Genomic DNA, 17,415 nt, shown 5'->3' on the forward strand with positions numbered 1-17,415 from the left:
TGAGAGCAATAACAGTGTGAGATGTGACAGAGCTCATACAGATCACACAGTTATCTGACAGGTCAATTTAAATTGTAATATATATAAAATATAAAATGTAATATATATAAAATATAAAATTTAATAAATATATATATATATATATATATATATATATATATATATATATATATATATATATACACATACACACATACGATTTTTACAGCATTTTGCAGTAAAATAGCATGTACTGTCCTGTTAATTTATTTTTTTTTTTTACTCTATATTGTTAGGTAAGCTTACCTAACAGCCAACCAAATAACAGGTTTTGACTTGATTTGTAGTACTTGATTTGAAGTGCATGACCAAGATGTTGTGTTATATATATCACATTTTTTTCTGAAATCCCAAGTGCAAGTATTCAAGGGGAAACCTCTGAATATGATAGCTTTCTTTCTCTGTCTAATGCTTATTTCAAGCCTATTTTCTCAGCTCAGCGTTATTCTCATCTAACCAATGAGGTGTGATTTATTCCCTCGAAAGGAGATGTTAAAAACACAGATCTGAGTGTGACTGAATTGTTCGCCTTAGTGAGCCTCCCACAGATTTCAGAATAGAGCTTAATTTTAATTTGTTCCGTTTAAACTTGACAGTCAGCATGTGAACAGATGCTGTAAATGAAATTGCATGAGCTCTTGCTCACCTCCTCAGCGGGGGACAACAGAGGAAGAGGAGACAGCAAGGACAGACAGATACAGTATATAGATAAAGAAGAGGAGTGGACTGACTGATAAAGAAAAGGGGCTGAGATTCCATGAGAGGAAGAAGGAAGTGCATTTAAATTCAGCCCGTGTTTCTCCTGCATTAAGTGCTCTAGCATGCAGTGTAGCAACAGGGAGCGAGAGAAAACGGCAAACCACAGCAACAGAAAGGACACGAGGGGGAAACGCAGGTAACCAGGAGCATCCCTGGCTGCATAGAGGGAAAAAGAGACACAAAGAGCCTGAATCCACGGGAGGGAGGCAGGGAGGAGTCGTGGAGGTAGAGAACAGCAGAAAGCAGGGAGGAGAGATGGCAGACGGTGGACTCCAGCCTCCTCTGCCTGTGTGGACTGGAGACAAGGCAACCCAGACGCGGCTCACATCTGCATTCTGATTGGCCGGGGTGGGTGGGGCCAAGCTGACGCAAAGAAAGTCAGGCAGGAAAATGACATTTACACCGTGTATCAATTTTAAACCCCAAGCCTGTGTCTATCTTTGAAAAAAAGGGGTGCGGTGGGAGGGATGGGTGGGGGGGTGGGTGAGGGGTTTGTCTGGGGAGGGCGCAGGCTGGCGTAAATAAATAAGGAGAGGAACTCAACGAGGAAAGAGCCGAACAAATAAATCGCACACACACCTGGAGCCAGCAGACTGTGAGCCTGTTGGTCTCGAGCATCAGGAGGACAGCAGGAGGATGTGAATCACTCACTTTGACTGACTGCATCGCATTCTTCACCGTTTGTGGAGGAATGTCCGCTTTTTATACGCTCTGTAAACCAATGGGCTGGACCGGAGGCTGTGTGGAACAGAGACACTTTCCTGCTGCTGCTGCTGCTGCTGCTGCTGTGTCTGTCATCAGACTGATGTGATGGCTGTCCCTTACGGAAAGGGATCCAGAGGCTGCGTGTCACAGAAAGAGTGATTTAGACTCTCTTCTTGGCTGCACCATCATCACGACCCCCCTGGATGTTCTCTTGATGTATTGCTGTGGTCTGGGACACTGGCGGAGAGAACAGTCCACCTATGTGAGTAACCGCAGAATGCTTAATGTGATTTTCCATCTTCAGGATGCTCTTGGGTAGAAATATAAACATATAAACAAACAATTCTGAGTAAGGGTCATAAAATACACTTTAAGTAGAACTTGAAAGTGTGAAATAATTGTACGTATTGTCATTCCAAGCCTCCTTAAAGTTTTCCTTGAGTGTTTTTGTATGTTACCTTTCATAATACTAAAAACAGGCGTAAAATGTATGTCATTAGTACTGTCCAGACTGTTTTTTTGCATTCTGGACTTTTATGATTTCAAAATGGCAACCTGTTCCCTCTGTAGCATTTAGTGATGCGGTCAAAACTGAAAACATCCCACAACCCTGCTGAAAAAAACAATAGAAACCATTACAGAATTTGTAATGGTTTTAATGGTTCTAATGGGAATTCTAATGGTTTTAATGGACACTGTAATGGTCTCTGTTGGTCTCTATTGGTAATTTGCTTTCTTCTATTGGTGGCATGTATTGTCTATTGGATACCATTAAGGACCAACAGAACACCTTTGGAAACTTCTGGTGGTATCTACTGGACACCAGTAGAAACCATTATGACTCCAATAAATTAAGTGGTTTCTTTGGAAAACTGTAATGGTCTTAGTGGGTAGGCTAGACTGCTGAAAAAAAAAAAAAAATTAATGAACACACAAACAATAGAAACAATTATAGAATTTGTAATGATTTTAATGGTTCTAATGGGAATTCTGTTGTTTTAAATGGACATTGTAATGGTCCCTATGGGTCTCTATTTGTAATTTGCTTTCTTTTATTTGTGGCATGTATTGTCTATTGGAAGGACCAATAGAACACCTTTGGATACTTCTGCTGGTACCCACCCAGCACCAGACGTCATTCGGATATCGTTTTTTTTTTTTGCTAAATCTCGGCCCGTCATGGCCTTCTTTTAGATCAAAAAATGACTTTGAAAGTTGGTCTTTGCTTGTTTCGTCGGATTTGGTCCAAATTTTGCCCTAAACTCAGCAATGGTCTTTGTTTTGTCTGTCTGATTTGGTTCAAATATAGCCCCAAAATCTATGTTTAATATTAGGTTTTGTTTGGTCCATCTGATTTGGTCCAAATTTAGGCCAAAATAAATGTTGAAATAACAGTGAAATTCTCCGTGACTTCTACGTGCTGTAATGGGCGCGCGCGCTGAACTGGAGCGGAGGACGTCACCATGGAAACGAGGCGGCAGCCCAACCGTCAAGCAGCTGAACGCTGACTCTCAATGTGGTTTTCACTATTGTTTTTTTAGGTAAGTTTCGTCTATATAATTACACAAATAGTACATTAAAGTGTTTCTGACACTTTATTTCATGTAAATGATACGCTTCCGTTTAATATTTACTTTATAGAAATTGTTTAGTGTCGTCAGAAAAAGTCCGTTAGCATCTCCACTGTAAAGCTAACTACAAGAGGTAACGATAGACTTGAGCTCTTATTTATTAAGTTTGGGCTTTTAATGTCATCTTATGTGAAGATGAGCGCTCTCTCTCTCTCTCTCTCTCTCTCTCTCTCTATATATATATATATATATATCTCAACGGATGAATGGAAGTAAGCTAATTAATTTAACCTAAAAGTATGCACTGTACAGTTAACGTTACATCACTTACAATGGGCTGAAACCTTCAGGTATTGATCTTTCATAGTAAACACATAAATACCACTTGTTCTGTTATTTCAGAAGTGCCAGAAAAGAAAAAAAAAAACCTCTATGACACAGGAGATGTTCCTGATTTTAAAATTTCTTAAGGGAGATAATGAAAACACAGACACACACACACACACACACACACACACACACACACACATATATATATATATATATATGTGTGTGTGTGTGTGTGTGTGTGTTTGTTTGGTTGTTAGTTATTTTGATGTCCACGCTGTAGGAGCATTACTAAATTAGTAAAACTAAAATGTTTAAGTCTTTTTTTTTTGTATATATTCTGTCAATTATTATTTTTCTTTTCTGCATTTCACCTCTGCTATAGTTTATTTATAATAAACCTGGCATTGTATAATAAATATTGTTGTCTCTGTGACAGTATGCTTATGTTCCTAGGTTCTTCCATGCTGATGGCTGTGCTCTAGAGTCATATCTCCTGTCGAAGAACATTTTTAGACATTATGAACCATGAAAAGTAAGTAATTCCTCAAACATACACTACCATTCAAAAATGTAAGGGTCAGATTTGTAAAAATAAATATTTTATGCTCACCATTGCTGCATTTATTTGATTTAAATACAGTAAAATAGTAATATTGTGAAATTACCATTTTATAACTATTTTCTATTTCAGTATGTTTTAAAAAGTGATCAAAGCTGAATTTTCAGCATCATTACTCCAGTCTCCAGTGTCACATAATCCTTCAAATATTAGTCCATTCTAATAAAGTGCTAGAAGCTCTTAAAAATATTAATGTAAATAGTAATTTTTTCCTTTGGTGATTTGTATTGTATACCCAGAATGCAATGCACAATGAAGTAGATTCCCATTCTCTAACTCCAAGCTACACACTCTCACACCGTGTCTACACTGGACACACCAAAGTGACTGTTGAAAATCATTTGAACTTTGTCAGTACATCATAAATAGAAAGAGGCATCAGTTTACCGTCTGTGATTTGTTGTGTTGCGCCGTGCCACATCCAGTGTAGAGAGCATTACTGATTATAATAGGCTCTGTTGTATTTTGTTGTGCCGTCCAGTGTAGACACAGTCTTAGACGTCTTATTAAATATCATTACATATGATTCATGTATGATGCCATTCATCACTGATAGATCTTTTCTATTTCATCGATAAACCACAAGGTAACTGTAACATATTTAAACAATATTAATAAGAATAAATAAAAATGCATCTGTGACTTACTGTAATATTGCTTCTTATTTTTCAGTGGGTTGAAAGTTCTTATTAAACACATAGCTTTATTCTCATCTCTGTGCATTTTCAGACGTTGTGCATATTTCTGAATCAAATTTTTTTAACTTTTTAAAATCATAATATTGGTTGTCTTCTCTTTTGTCAGAGTTTAGCTCCAACCCCAGTTAAGCAGATCGGGGCAGCTGATCAAGGATCACCAAAAAACTCTTCAGAACATTGGTCCTCCAGCCCAGGACTGGACACCAGTGTTGTAAGTCATTAATCTAGAAGTCATCCTGCCTCTTTGAAGTGTCATGTTCAGAATTTGTTACAGGAGATCTCTCATTGTCTCTTAAGGTCCACTTACATGCAGAGTTTTGCTCCAACCTGCATTGCACCTGAACACATTAATCAAGGTCTTCAGTTTTACCAACTATTAGTGTTGTCACGGTACCAAAATTTCAGTATTCGGTACCAGTACCAGTGAAAATCCATTGTACTCGGTACCAATTTCAGTACCAAAGCAAAACACAAAAACATGCTAATTATTTTTTTATTATTATTATTATTATTAGCTGCACTTATACTAACAATTAACACTTATACTAACAATTAACTAACAAAACAGCGTTCATTTCAGTCCGACATTCAAATGTTTATCAGGATATATATACACAATTATATATATCCTGATAAACATACACAGAATGACAGTCAATCACTGATGTTTATTGAACTGCTTTTATAGTTTTAATAATTACTTTATTTGTAATGAACACAATAAAGGGATTTTACAATGGATTATTTGTTTTTTTTACTTGAATGCTTTTGTTCAGATGTAAAATAAAAGTGAATTATTATTAAGAAAAGAACTGCAGGAAAAGATGCAATGTTGCTCTGTGATTTTGCTTTGGAACCTTTAGAAAACTTTAACCTGATTTTTCTCAAAATTGACTTTGCCAACTCTTTCAACTTCAAACTGGTGTAGCTCAGTAATTTTTTGTCAGATTTCAACAAATTATACATCATTTTGAAGGACTATTAATGAATAATAATAATAATAATAATAAAAAAAACAAATTTTTGCTCATTGTGACTTATTTTGCCAGCACAGGTCACACATGCTACTTAATTTCCACTTGAGAGTGGTCAGATTTAAAGTCTGAGATTAGTCCATCAGTTCTTGAATTTCAATTTGTTTATGTGTGTGTGTGTGTGTTTGAAAGTGTCTGTCTCAGAAGCTGAAGAAAAGAGGCCACACCTCAGAGGAAATAAGCGCCTCCTAAGTGTACGGAACTACCTGGCTGAGAAGATCAGTGACATAAACCAGATAAAACTGTCAGTGGTAAGTATTTACATATCCATATCCGAATGTAATTACTACAACCTCTTATATGATTTGAAGTGAATAGAGACTATGTACCATAAAAAGTAGACAACGTAATTATTCAAGACTATTTGTGACCCTGGACCACAAAACCAGTTATATGGGTAATTTTTAAAAAAATTTAGATTTTTATATCAATAATATTAAGAATTAATTTTCCATTGATGTATGGTTTGTTAGGAGGACAATATTTGTCTGAGATACAAAACTATTTGAAAATCTGGAATCTGAGGGTGCAAAAAAAATCTAAATATTGCGAAAAATATTTAAAGTCCAAAGCAAAGCATTTTATTAATCAAAAATTAAGTTTTGATACATTTATGGTAGGAAATTTACAAAATATATTCATGGAACATGATCTTTACTTAAAATCCTAATGATTTTTGGCATGAATGAAAAAATCGATAATTTTGTCCCATACAATGTTTTGTTGTCTATTGCTATAAAATAAACCCCAGCGACTTAAAACTGCTTTTGTGCTCCAGGGACACATTTATTCACTCACTCATAACAACAAACAACACTGAACTACACCTAAACCATTGAGATATTCAACACAGCGGACAATAATTAATGACAATATGCATCTATTAAAGCAGCGCATAAGATAAATTAAAAATTATCTGCTTTAAAAAATGTGTCCATTACGCATTTTATAAACATAAAATGTGTAATGGACAAAAAGTTCATATCTGTCAGAAGAATTTGAATCTGCTCAAAGTGCCCCAAAGTGTTGGACGAATTTAATCATGATGATGTTTTGTCAACAACTAAGTTTTTGCAACTTTTTTGAGATTGCCATATAAATATATGTATGGATAATCTCACATACTGGTAATGTGGTTTAAGTGGTACATTGTCCTAACAAATTTTCCTTCTCTTTTGCCAGGTCTAAGACAGCTACAATGAAGCCACAAATGCAGTTCATAGTTCCTGTATTTCTATAATGCATTAATGAATAACAATAATTTAAAAAAAAATGTAATGTCAAGGTTTTGTGTTAATTCCAGCTATGTTGAGTATTCTGTGAATAATTTTGATTTTAGGTGCATATTCTTAATTCTTTGCAAAACAACCTGAACTGTTTGCTATTGAAAGGTTGGTATGTAGTTTAAATAAATAAAAATTATATTCTTGACAAAACCTGTGTATAGTTGTATTAATAATTTAAATTATTTAATTAATCAATGGCCTAATTACCAGTTATCAGGTAAACATTTAAATCAGAACCAATACAAAGCTGCAACGGAAACCATTAAATATGTGCAAATAAAAACTAATAGAAACTTGTAATGGAACCATCAGAACCATTACAAAACTGTGATGGAAACCATTATATGCAAATCGTGACTAATACAAATTTGTAATGGAAACCTATACAAACCAATAAATCCTAATGGAATATGCCCAAAACACACTACGTAATGGAAACCATTTGGTAATGGTTTTAATGGTTAATTGCTGATGGTTTGTAATGGTTTTGTAATGGAAACCATTAGAATTTCTGTAATGGTTTCTATTGTTTTTTTCAGCAGGGAAGTTACCATTTAAATCTTTAGAATTCACCACATTATTTCTTAAAGTACGTCATAATTCATAAGATTTGACGTACAAGCACGTTTCAGCGGGAACTCGACTTAAACGTAACGTTAGGTCTAAAAATACACTCGCTGCTATTTTAAGCCACGTTTTTACTGCCACCTGGGCTGCCGCACGGAGAGAAAGTGAATGAGAATGTGTGTAAAGAACAGAATGAGAGACGCGTGAGTCACTGTGTGTCATGCCTTACCTAAATCCCCCCAGAGCAGGCGGAAGGGGATAACAGTCACACAGAAGCTCCAAAGCTGTCAAAGCAAACAGGTAGTAAATAGGCTTATCGTGCCTCAGACCGTATGCAGTGTCAGGCAGCAGAACTCAAAGTGCAAAGAAAGGAATCATAAAAATGAAAGCGCCATCTCTTACTGTAACCGCTGCGTCAGATGTTTCCAAATCCTCAGAAATGTGCTGTTGGTATTTTCAGTAACGTTACAGTCAGGAGTCAAGACGATCAATGTAGTCAAACTAGTGCTAGCTGCATCGCGCGACTTCTAGGCTAATTGAGAGATATTTCAGCAGTAAGATACTAAGAAAACATTGGTTTTCAATGAAATCACATTGATTTCTCAAATACCTTCTTGTGGAGTGAACATGAAGTTAAAATAAACTCTACGTTGTTAATAGGAATTTCCATATTTATTGTGAAAGACCTTCGATTCACGTTATGAAAAAAAAATGTCTTTGCAGTTTTTAATCTAAATGTATTTGGTCTTTCTCTTTGCAGAGCAAATCTCTTCTGAAGCGACTTTCTCTGTGCTGACGTCACGTAGCTATTGCAAACAAACTGCAAATGTGATTTTATGTTTACTTAAAGAATGTTTTTATATTTTTATTAGAAAACAAGACAAAAAGGATTATGTGAGCTGCTTTTTTCCAGCAAACCCCAAAATCAATTTTTGTCTGCAGTATAGAGCAGGGCAGTGTGGGAGTTTTGTGTGATGTTGATCTGTTGGCTGGATTGAACTTTCATGTTAAGCCTCTGAAGTGCACTTGGGTGCTGCCTGTTCCAATTCCCTGCCATGTGTTCTTGGTTTCTGTTGTGTATCTAATCCCCTAACATGGATTATACTGGAGTATTTGTGTAAGAGACACAATTTAGATTTCATACAGGGCTTACATGACATTTCTTGCAGACAAATTTTACCACTTGATCAAAGGTTATACCTAGTAAGTTGTACATTTGTTTGCTTTTAGATGTTTTTTAGATGTGGTTCACATCAGTATTATATTGTAAGAAAAAACTGACTTGATCAGTAATCATTTCATGAAGAAATCATTTAATGGAAATGCTATAACATAGTAGCTTAACCTGACAAGATGAAGTATTAAGGATTTAATATGAGAGGAAGGGTTGGAAACATGGCCTAGTTCAGAATAGACTTTAATGTTCTTCCAATACAATGTTCAAGTCTTGTTTTTCTTTGGCAGATATTGAACTTGAGTGAACTTGAATTATATTACCTGTTTGTCTGACTATTGGCAGTGGTTAATGGCAGATCACCCCTCTCTGTCATGATGCTGCCAGGATACTGGAGACACGGTATGGCAGCAGATGAAGGACATGACTCTGTTAATGCCAATTTTTGGCGTTCAAATACACCACATTATATAAATGAAAAGGTTGAGTATACCCATTCTATTTTGTTTGATAAGTGAGCTTTCCTCACATTTCCTCACTTGATTTATGTGCACACATCACACCTTTGCAACAGGCCCATGTATTTCATAACCCTTTGGAGCAAGGAACATTTTATTGTTTTATGTGAGGAATCATGTGTTACATGAATGCCAAATAAAGGGATTTAAAGGGATAGTTCACCCAAAACTGAAAGCTGTATCATATAAAATTATTTTGAAGAATGTGAATAACCAAACAATTGCTGGCCCTTATTGACTTTCATGTGTTCAGCAGAAGAAAGAAATTCATACCGGTTTGGAACAACTTGAGGGTGACTATAATGATGACAGAATTTTTATTTTTTGGTGAATTATCCTTTTAATGCAGGCACAAAAGTTTTAAGTTTCAGCAGGGGTGTTGATTTGATTTGAACACTGGCGATGCTGTAGAGTAAGCTTCCTTATGTGATTGATCTATTGATTGATCGATTGATTGATTGATTGATTGATTGATTGATTGATTGATTGATTGATTGATTTGCAAAATGATCTTTTGTGGTAGTGGGTGGGCAGACGAATGTCTCGCACATGACACAGTGTTCTAAAAACATGGCACTCAAATGTAAATAAGTTTTAAGAATCTTTTGAAAACACTTCTCTCTATAAAATGTGGGTTTACGCCATTCAATTGCCCTGCATTTCTCATTTTTTAACGGGAAAGCTTGTAGTGAGTAGCCTATAACTAATATTTTGTACACTTATGGTTCAGATCTGTTTCTTTTGTGGTTACTACCAAACTTTTTGTATACAGTCTAGACCTTAATGAAAACAAGTATGTGAGGGAAATACAAATATTTACCCGGGGACCCATTTTGGGGCCCTATAAGCAAATTCATGACTTGAGGGCCCCCCTTTCTAGACATGGAATTCAGGGGACCTCTTTGTCAAAAAATTAAATATGGCGCTACCCTAACTCTAGTTGAGAAGGTTAGTGTAAGATGATGGTTATGAAGCATGCTCTTTTGCAGTATACAGTGCTTTGAATTATTCCAGAGGCAGGACAGAGAGTGTTTGAACAGTGCTGGAGGATTATGAGCATTGCTCATCGTGTTTTAGAGAGACATACAATCTGTCTGACAACACTGGGCAGGACATGCCCTGTGCTCCACCTTATTCTTTCTACCATTTTAAATCTCCTCTCCCAGCTGTTGGGTGGGCAGGATTGGCCGCTCTTGAGTTCCTGCCTCCAGCATTATGGGGCGGAGCATCATCCAGATGTTACGTTGCATATTCATGCAGTATTTTAATGCATTGCCAGTCAGAGGGGCTGAGGAGAAAGAAAATGATAGAGACAAGAAGACCAAACTTTGTGTTTTTCGTCATGCCCTGGTCAAGCCAATTGCTGTACACATCATGTAGGTGGTGGCTGATGGCCACTGTGTATCATCTCAAAGCCTAACTTCAGTGGGACCAGACATCAGCGCTAATGAGCCACAGATCTCAGAGGTGAACTTGGAATCCGAGGGCATCAGTCGCCGATTCTCCTTGTCCTCTTTGCAGAAATGCCCAGAACTCTTAAGAATAAAAACGTGTCTTGGGTGAGTACTGTCTGAAACTAAAACTGTAAACCCTGAGGTACATTGCATGTATGTGTCTAACTAAATTGTCATTCAAAGCACATGAATTTCATTGGGAAATTTGGCTTTAGATCAACTTTAGGTTGCACAAAGCTCTCTACTGACAGCTGTAGTTTGTGCGGGCCAAATTGTGATTGGAATGACATGACTTGTTTAAAAAAGGTCATCATTTGCATATAAAGATGGAAGAATAAAGTATGCTACAACATTAGTCGTTATGCGTGATATAATTTAGCTTGACATTATTAGCACAGTGGTCTTGCGAAAGTGGTTTGAGGTTTGAAACAGCACAAAACGCAGCTCAGCTAGACTAAAAATTGCTCCATACTCCCTGAAGACTTTACAACTTTGATTTATAATGCCATATTCAAACAGATGTGAAGGGAAAGATTCTTTCATTCCAGGGCGCATTTCAAACAGGCATAATGAGTGACCTGAATGCTGTTAAGAACAAGGATTACTGAGAAAAAAATAAACCCTCACAGAAACACAAATTAAGCTCTTCTGGAGTATTGTAAGCAGACAATCAAATATACAACATTTTAGGTATATAAAAAGAATACCCCAGAAAGTTCATATGATTTCCCAGTCCTATGGGACTTACCTGTACTTTCTTCTATGGAACACAAAAGAAGATATTTTATTTCCGTTTTGTACCCCACTGATTTTTTTTTAAGACAGAAGAGATTATCAGACAGGTTGTGACATGAGGGTGAATAAATTATGACATTGGAATTTTTATTTTAAAATATTTTTTATTTTTTTGTATGAACTGTCACTTTAAGAACTAAGGAGCAGTGGAGTTTAAATTTGCGGTCTCCCACTGAAAGGCTGATCATTTCTGGTGTGATTGTAAGGTCAGACAGATGTTTGTCTTCCAGCTGGATGTGTGTGTGTGTGTGTTTGGTTGAATGGTCCAGAGAAGAGAGGTGCTGAGGCCGGAACTCCAGCAGTGTGTGTCTACATCGTTGTGCCCTTTTGAGCAGTGTATTACTGAGCGTGGCTTTACACTGCACACACCCCTCTGTAAGAAGCTTATAGATTCACTGTGTGTGTGTGTGTGTGTGTATGTGTGTGTGTGTGTGTGTGTGTGTGTGTGAGAGAGAGAGAGAGAGAGAGAGAGAGAGAGAAGCATAATCCAACTGCATGTGCATTCACATGCATATTAGTACATGTGCATTCTTATGAGCATGAATATGTTTGTGTGTAATATTTATGTAATGTAATATATTTATATAATATTACAATTTTATAAACAGGCGACGAACTATGTCCTAATTTGGCATGCATTAGCCATATAGGGTAATGTAATCTATACTAGGACAATATAGCAGACATTTTTATGGTCAACGGATGCTCCACAGAAATCCTATTCCGTTAGTGCGACTGACGTAAAGAGTCTCAAGCTAAGATTTGTCACCTAGTAATTTAGTAAGTGCATCTGTGTAGTCACAGAATGATTATGACTGCTTGTGTGTGCGTGTGGGTTGATGACATTTAAAAGTGAGAAATATATTTTTAAAAAAGATATATTGTTTATACTCTTGGCTACTCAGAAAATTACGTAATTGGGATTTTTGTCACTTTTATTAGTCCATGAAAATGTAATTCTTTGAAAGTCGAAATAAATAAAAGGAATAATAAAAAAATATTTTATTAAATAAATAATAATAAAATAAATATGATTTACTTATTTAGTTTTAACCAAATTATAATCTAAAGACAATTCTTTTGATGGACAGCATTATTTATGGGTTATTATATTGTAATCAAAAGACAATTCTTTTGACAGACGGCACCTAAACAGAAGACAAAAAAAAAAAAAAAAAAATATATATATATATATATATATATATATATATATATATATATATATATATATATATATATATATATATATATATATATATATATATATATATATATATATATATATATATATATATATATATATATATATACACATACATATAATAATAATTAAAGATAGTATCCAAAACTATTAAGAATGATCCAAAGATATTGTCTATGCCAAAAGAACAATAACTGAAGGCACAGTGTTTAGTGTCTTATATTTATGTTTCTACTTTCTCACTTTTCCTGCAAGGTCTGTGTTAGTGCATTCCCATTCTTTCTGCATTTGACAACTTTACAGCATCTGTCACATGCTGAAATAAGAGATTGAATTAAGAATTATTACACACTGGCTAAGGAATAGTGTGAAGTATACAATTACAAGGCCTTATATTGTATGTATAAAAAGGGCTTGTGAAAAAAAATCATGCAAATAAACTATTGCAATTTTGCAAATCAAATTAAAATTTTCTATGTTGCAAATTCATTCTACAATGTCCTGCCATGTTTCATGTAGTAAGGTCAATACATAGTTTACTTGAAAACAAGTGCGCACAATATAAGTATTCTGAGCTCAAAATATATAATATAAAAGTGCACTGAAATTCAAAGCAAACATTACATAATCTGTTGTCCCCATAGTCTGTCACCCAACCGTTGCATAGATAGATAGATAGATAGATAGATAGATACAGGATTTTACTGTCTAGAGTTTTCATTTAGTCTTCTGTAATTTTTAAAGCAAATCTACATATAAAACATAAATCTCTCTCCCCCTCTATCTCTCTCTCTCTCACACACACATTCATAGGATCACAATCACTTACTCTCAGGTGTACACCTTTAATACTCTGTTATCTGATAAGTGGCATATATAGGTCATCTAGAAATATGAAGTGGTCTTTAGTGGGTTACAATAGTTAGTAATTATAGTTGACTGTATATATCAACAATATATATATATACAATATATATATTTCCCTGTTGTGGTTAACAGGGAAAAACATTGCTAAATGCCTAATAAACGGCACCTAACTAAATAACTGTGCGGTAGTTAGGACAACAAAACAAATAGACTTACTTTTTATATTTTTAAATAATACTTTTTATAACGGAGAAGAAAACACTTCCTATATCTTGTGTTGTTGATATCAAAACCTGTGTGTCCAATCAAACTACAGTATTTTGGTGCAGACTCACCTTTCACTTTGTAATATAGCTAATGCTAATAGAATATTTGGCCCAGTGTTTGCTCCATGTGTGAGGCTGGTGAATCATACTCCTGCTGTTGTTTATGCATTTAAAATGTCCAATTTTCTGTCATGTTTTGTTGTGTTAATAATTTGCATGTTATTGAGCCTATGCTGTCTGATCTGATCTGAAAATGTCTGATTTTAAGAACATTTTGTTCTAAACAGTTAGTTCTGGTCAAATCTCATTGGTTGAGTGGCGTTCTGAGAGTGCTGATGTAACAGTCCAGAGCAATGGGCCATTTCTGCAGTCATTTTGCCAGTAGGTGGCGACAAGTGACTGTCAAATGAGTGAGTCGTTGACTCATTTAATCAACCGATTCATTTAGGAGTAGGAATATCTTACTTACTATTTCTGTGTTATATGTCATAAATAATAAGAGTAATATTCTAGTATGCTATTTTGTATTTGAGTCATTGAATCATTTACTCAACCGATTTGTGGTTCAATCAGGAATGCCAGCATAGTGTGTTTTTCTGAGATGTAAAACAGTTAATTAGTTTTTGAAAATGTCATCACTAATATAGTAAAACATGATGGAAACCAACTTGAGAGGACATTTCAAGCAGTCCCCACTCCCCAGGGCTCATAAACCTCAACTCATGATTCATTTTAAATCTACTGATTGGCCTGTGAGGTTTAAGTGTAGTTGTAAAGTTACAATTAGGGATTGGCAAACATCTTTATTATCTTCATATAAAAATATTATATCTATGAGATGTCCTAATATATACCAGGTACTGAATAGCAGTTTTTCCAATCGCACAGGTTTGCAGCTCATGCTTGGAGCAACAGATGCCACGCTGTGGAATAAAGCCCTTCAGAGCGGGGGAGGGTGGAGGAGTAGTGTGGCAAACTCCACTCACAGCAAGATCACTGCTTGTGCATCCACTCATGGAGAGACTTTCGGTCCTCACTGTTTGCGATAACCATCAGAGAAACCCGAGGCTCACGACTTTATGATTTTCACCACGCGCAAAACATGCCGTAAAACCTGCTTAGGGCTCATCTGACAAAGTTGGCTGGCTGTCCTGGGACAGAACAGATTAAAGGGGATAGTACATGGATATTTCTCAGTCGCTGGTCAATCTCGGCTGTGAGAGCATAAAATTGACCACTACTTAAGCTGTTAATCGTGGAGAAACTAAAAGAAAAGCGAGCAAGTGGGCATGCCACCCAAGAAAAAGGTAAAACATCTTGTGTTAGTGTGTTTGTGTTTGTGAGGGAGTGATGAAGGAGAGTGCCATCTGTTGCTTTCAGCTGTAATCCATGTTAGCTTGAGCTGCTATGCATCATTGCTTTTATGTACCATAGACAATGCGCTATGTGTGCACCAGTACTGAGGTAAAGAGTGCTCTGCCTATGCTGGATGTTTTCTATGTCTAAAGTAAAATTGTCCTGAAGTGTAACCTCCATGTGACAGGTTGCACAATCATTGTGATGCTGAAAGTGATGGAATTGTGCTGAGCAGTGTTATGAGTATAATCCTTTTCCAATTGTCAGGATTACAAAACTCAGCTGTTTCTCAAATGATCTCTAAATATAGAAGAGGTGTGTTTTTTTTTTTTTCTTCTTTTGTAGTTTATATTTTTTGGGAAAGTCCCCTTGAAAAATTCAGACCTGTCAAAGGGGCATTAAACTAGTCTTATTATTTATTTATTTATTTATTTATTTATTTATTTATTTTTTATTTATTTATTATGTATTTATTTTTTATTTATTTATATGTATTATTTATTTATTTATTTATTTATTTATTTATTTTTGCCATGGTTTCCAGTAGAAATATCTAAAGATGTTTAGATATTTCTAAACATCTTTAAATAACATTTTAAAATTCAAATTGTATAAAATAAAAATAATTGTTTTCAGAGTTTATTTTTCATACCCCAATTGACATTTTCAGAGTTCATTTTAAATCAAGTTTCTTTTTCCTACCGTAGTTGGCATTTTCAAAGTTTGTGTTAAATTAAGTGTATTTTTCATACCACAATTGGCAAAAAAAAATAAAATAAAAAATAACAAATCAAACAAAAGGGGATCATGAGAACAATAAACATAAAAAAATTATGTCTAATTTAATTTTGCTTGTCATCTGGTTTAGATATTTTTACTAGAAAACAATACAGTTTCGGAAAAAAAAATTTAAAAGCAGTAACCTTTGTCCACCAGGATAAACAAAAAATGTTGTCCATTGGACAGGACGAGTTTGCATTTGTCTCTTTCTCTCCAAATCCTGGATTGACGCATGCCATCTTAATCTCCTTACAGAGAAGCAATCATGACCAGGAGGCAACAGTGAGAAAAAGAGACGTAATGTTCATGAGTGTCTCTCCCATAGGTCTCATAGTGTGTTTTGTTTCAGTGCAAAAGGGGCCGGATCTGTACCTTTTTTATACATTGCCTTAACTGGCACAATGTTTTGTTGATATAAAAATACAGGTTGACATTGTCACTGTCCACCACTGGACACAATCAGTGGTGGACAGTGACAATGTCAACCTGTATTGGTGATATGCAGTGTATTTTAATGGGAAAACACTAAAATAAAAACTGATCATTGTGATAAACACTCTTTATCTGTGTTTATTGTGTTGTGTTATCTGATATTTAAAGTGGAGATGTGCCACTCCTACTATTACAGAATTATGAAATTAATCAGAAATAGTTCATTTGACTATATTGCACGTTTATCTATCTGTTTCAAGATGATAGCCTTATTTACTAACAAATTACAAGTATAAATTGTAAAAAATATATACAGTCATTACTTTATAGTGTACAGTAACATTTGGCATAGCCTAGAATACAGAGCAGTTGAATACCTGGGCGACCCGCCAGAGCGCATTTAGCATCAGTCAGGAAATCTTAATCTTAGTCTTAATTAGATTAGGAGGCAGTTTCAAATAAGAAAGTGTGCTGCTCCACCATCCACAATTTGTCCTTTGTTTTGTCCACTCAGAGCTCAGGAAAACATCCCGGCCTCTCCGAAAATCCATATATATTCTCTGTCACCAAACTGAACATAGCCCTGAATCTACTTAATTAACTAAAGTCTCAAATTTTGTATTCAACTTTAAATAAGCATGTCATTTTTCAGGGAGAAAAACATTTTGACTAAATTTCCGGCTCCTGCTGTACTCCCAGTGTTGAAGTGAAAGGTGCTGACTCACTAAATGGATCTGACCCAAATCTCATGACATGTTCTGTGGTGCGGTAGCAGGAGTCACACAGGTTGCAGTAGGTGGATGTTGGAGTACAGCCCAGAACTCAAACCATTATAGCACTGGACTAAAAAATCCACTGTGTGTGTGATATTGTGACATACTTGTGTCTATTAATCACAATCTTTTAACTGTCCTCATCATGTTTTAGAAAAGTACACAATACATTGTTTTTTTTTTTTAATGAA

At 35.4% G+C, this 17,415-nt stretch overlaps 1 protein-coding gene and 3 long non-coding RNA genes across 8 annotated transcripts in view; 3 read left to right on the top strand and 1 right to left on the bottom strand.

Annotated features, from left to right (window-relative positions):
- Positions 1-1,626: 1,626 nt before the first annotated feature.
- On the bottom strand, positions 1,627-8,238 carry LOC109106985. The gene is made up of 3 exons (XR_002020664.2): positions 8,011-8,238; positions 7,838-7,892; positions 1,627-1,761 (listed from the first exon to the last, which is right to left on the bottom strand). It is a non-coding gene; the product is annotated as an uncharacterized LOC109106985 (long non-coding RNA).
- The window catches only part of LOC109102738 (voltage-dependent L-type calcium channel subunit beta-3-like), a 31,360-nt gene continuing 15,582 nt past the window's right edge, over positions 1,638-17,415 (top strand). For 3 of the 4 annotated variants that reach the window (XM_042718430.1, XM_042718431.1, XM_042718433.1), the window contains exon 1: positions 1,638-1,765. In XM_042718430.1, the coding sequence (XP_042574364.1) occupies positions 1,718-1,765 (48 nt within the window). In that variant the 5' untranslated portion in view covers positions 1,638-1,717. Of the gene's footprint in view, positions 1,766-14,758; positions 15,191-17,415 lie in introns of those variants that run through there. The other variant, XM_042718434.1, reaches the window with a different exon arrangement.
- On the top strand, positions 2,933-4,882 carry LOC122136209. 2 transcript variants are annotated; one of them, XR_006154022.1, is made up of 3 exons: positions 2,933-3,044; positions 3,858-3,936; positions 4,828-4,882. It is a non-coding gene; the product is annotated as an uncharacterized LOC122136209 (long non-coding RNA). The 2 variants fall into 2 exon arrangements; XR_006154023.1 differs by having other exon boundaries at positions 2,967-3,044; positions 3,841-3,936.
- Positions 4,890-7,018, top strand: LOC122136208. The gene is made up of 3 exons (XR_006154021.1): positions 4,890-4,932; positions 5,888-6,006; positions 6,938-7,018. It is a non-coding gene; the product is annotated as an uncharacterized LOC122136208 (long non-coding RNA).

The sequence above is a fragment of the Cyprinus carpio genome, chromosome B2, assembly GCF_018340385.1.
Source record: "Cyprinus carpio isolate SPL01 chromosome B2, ASM1834038v1, whole genome shotgun sequence".
In the NCBI taxonomy this organism is placed as follows: domain Eukaryota; kingdom Metazoa; phylum Chordata; class Actinopteri; order Cypriniformes; family Cyprinidae; genus Cyprinus; species Cyprinus carpio.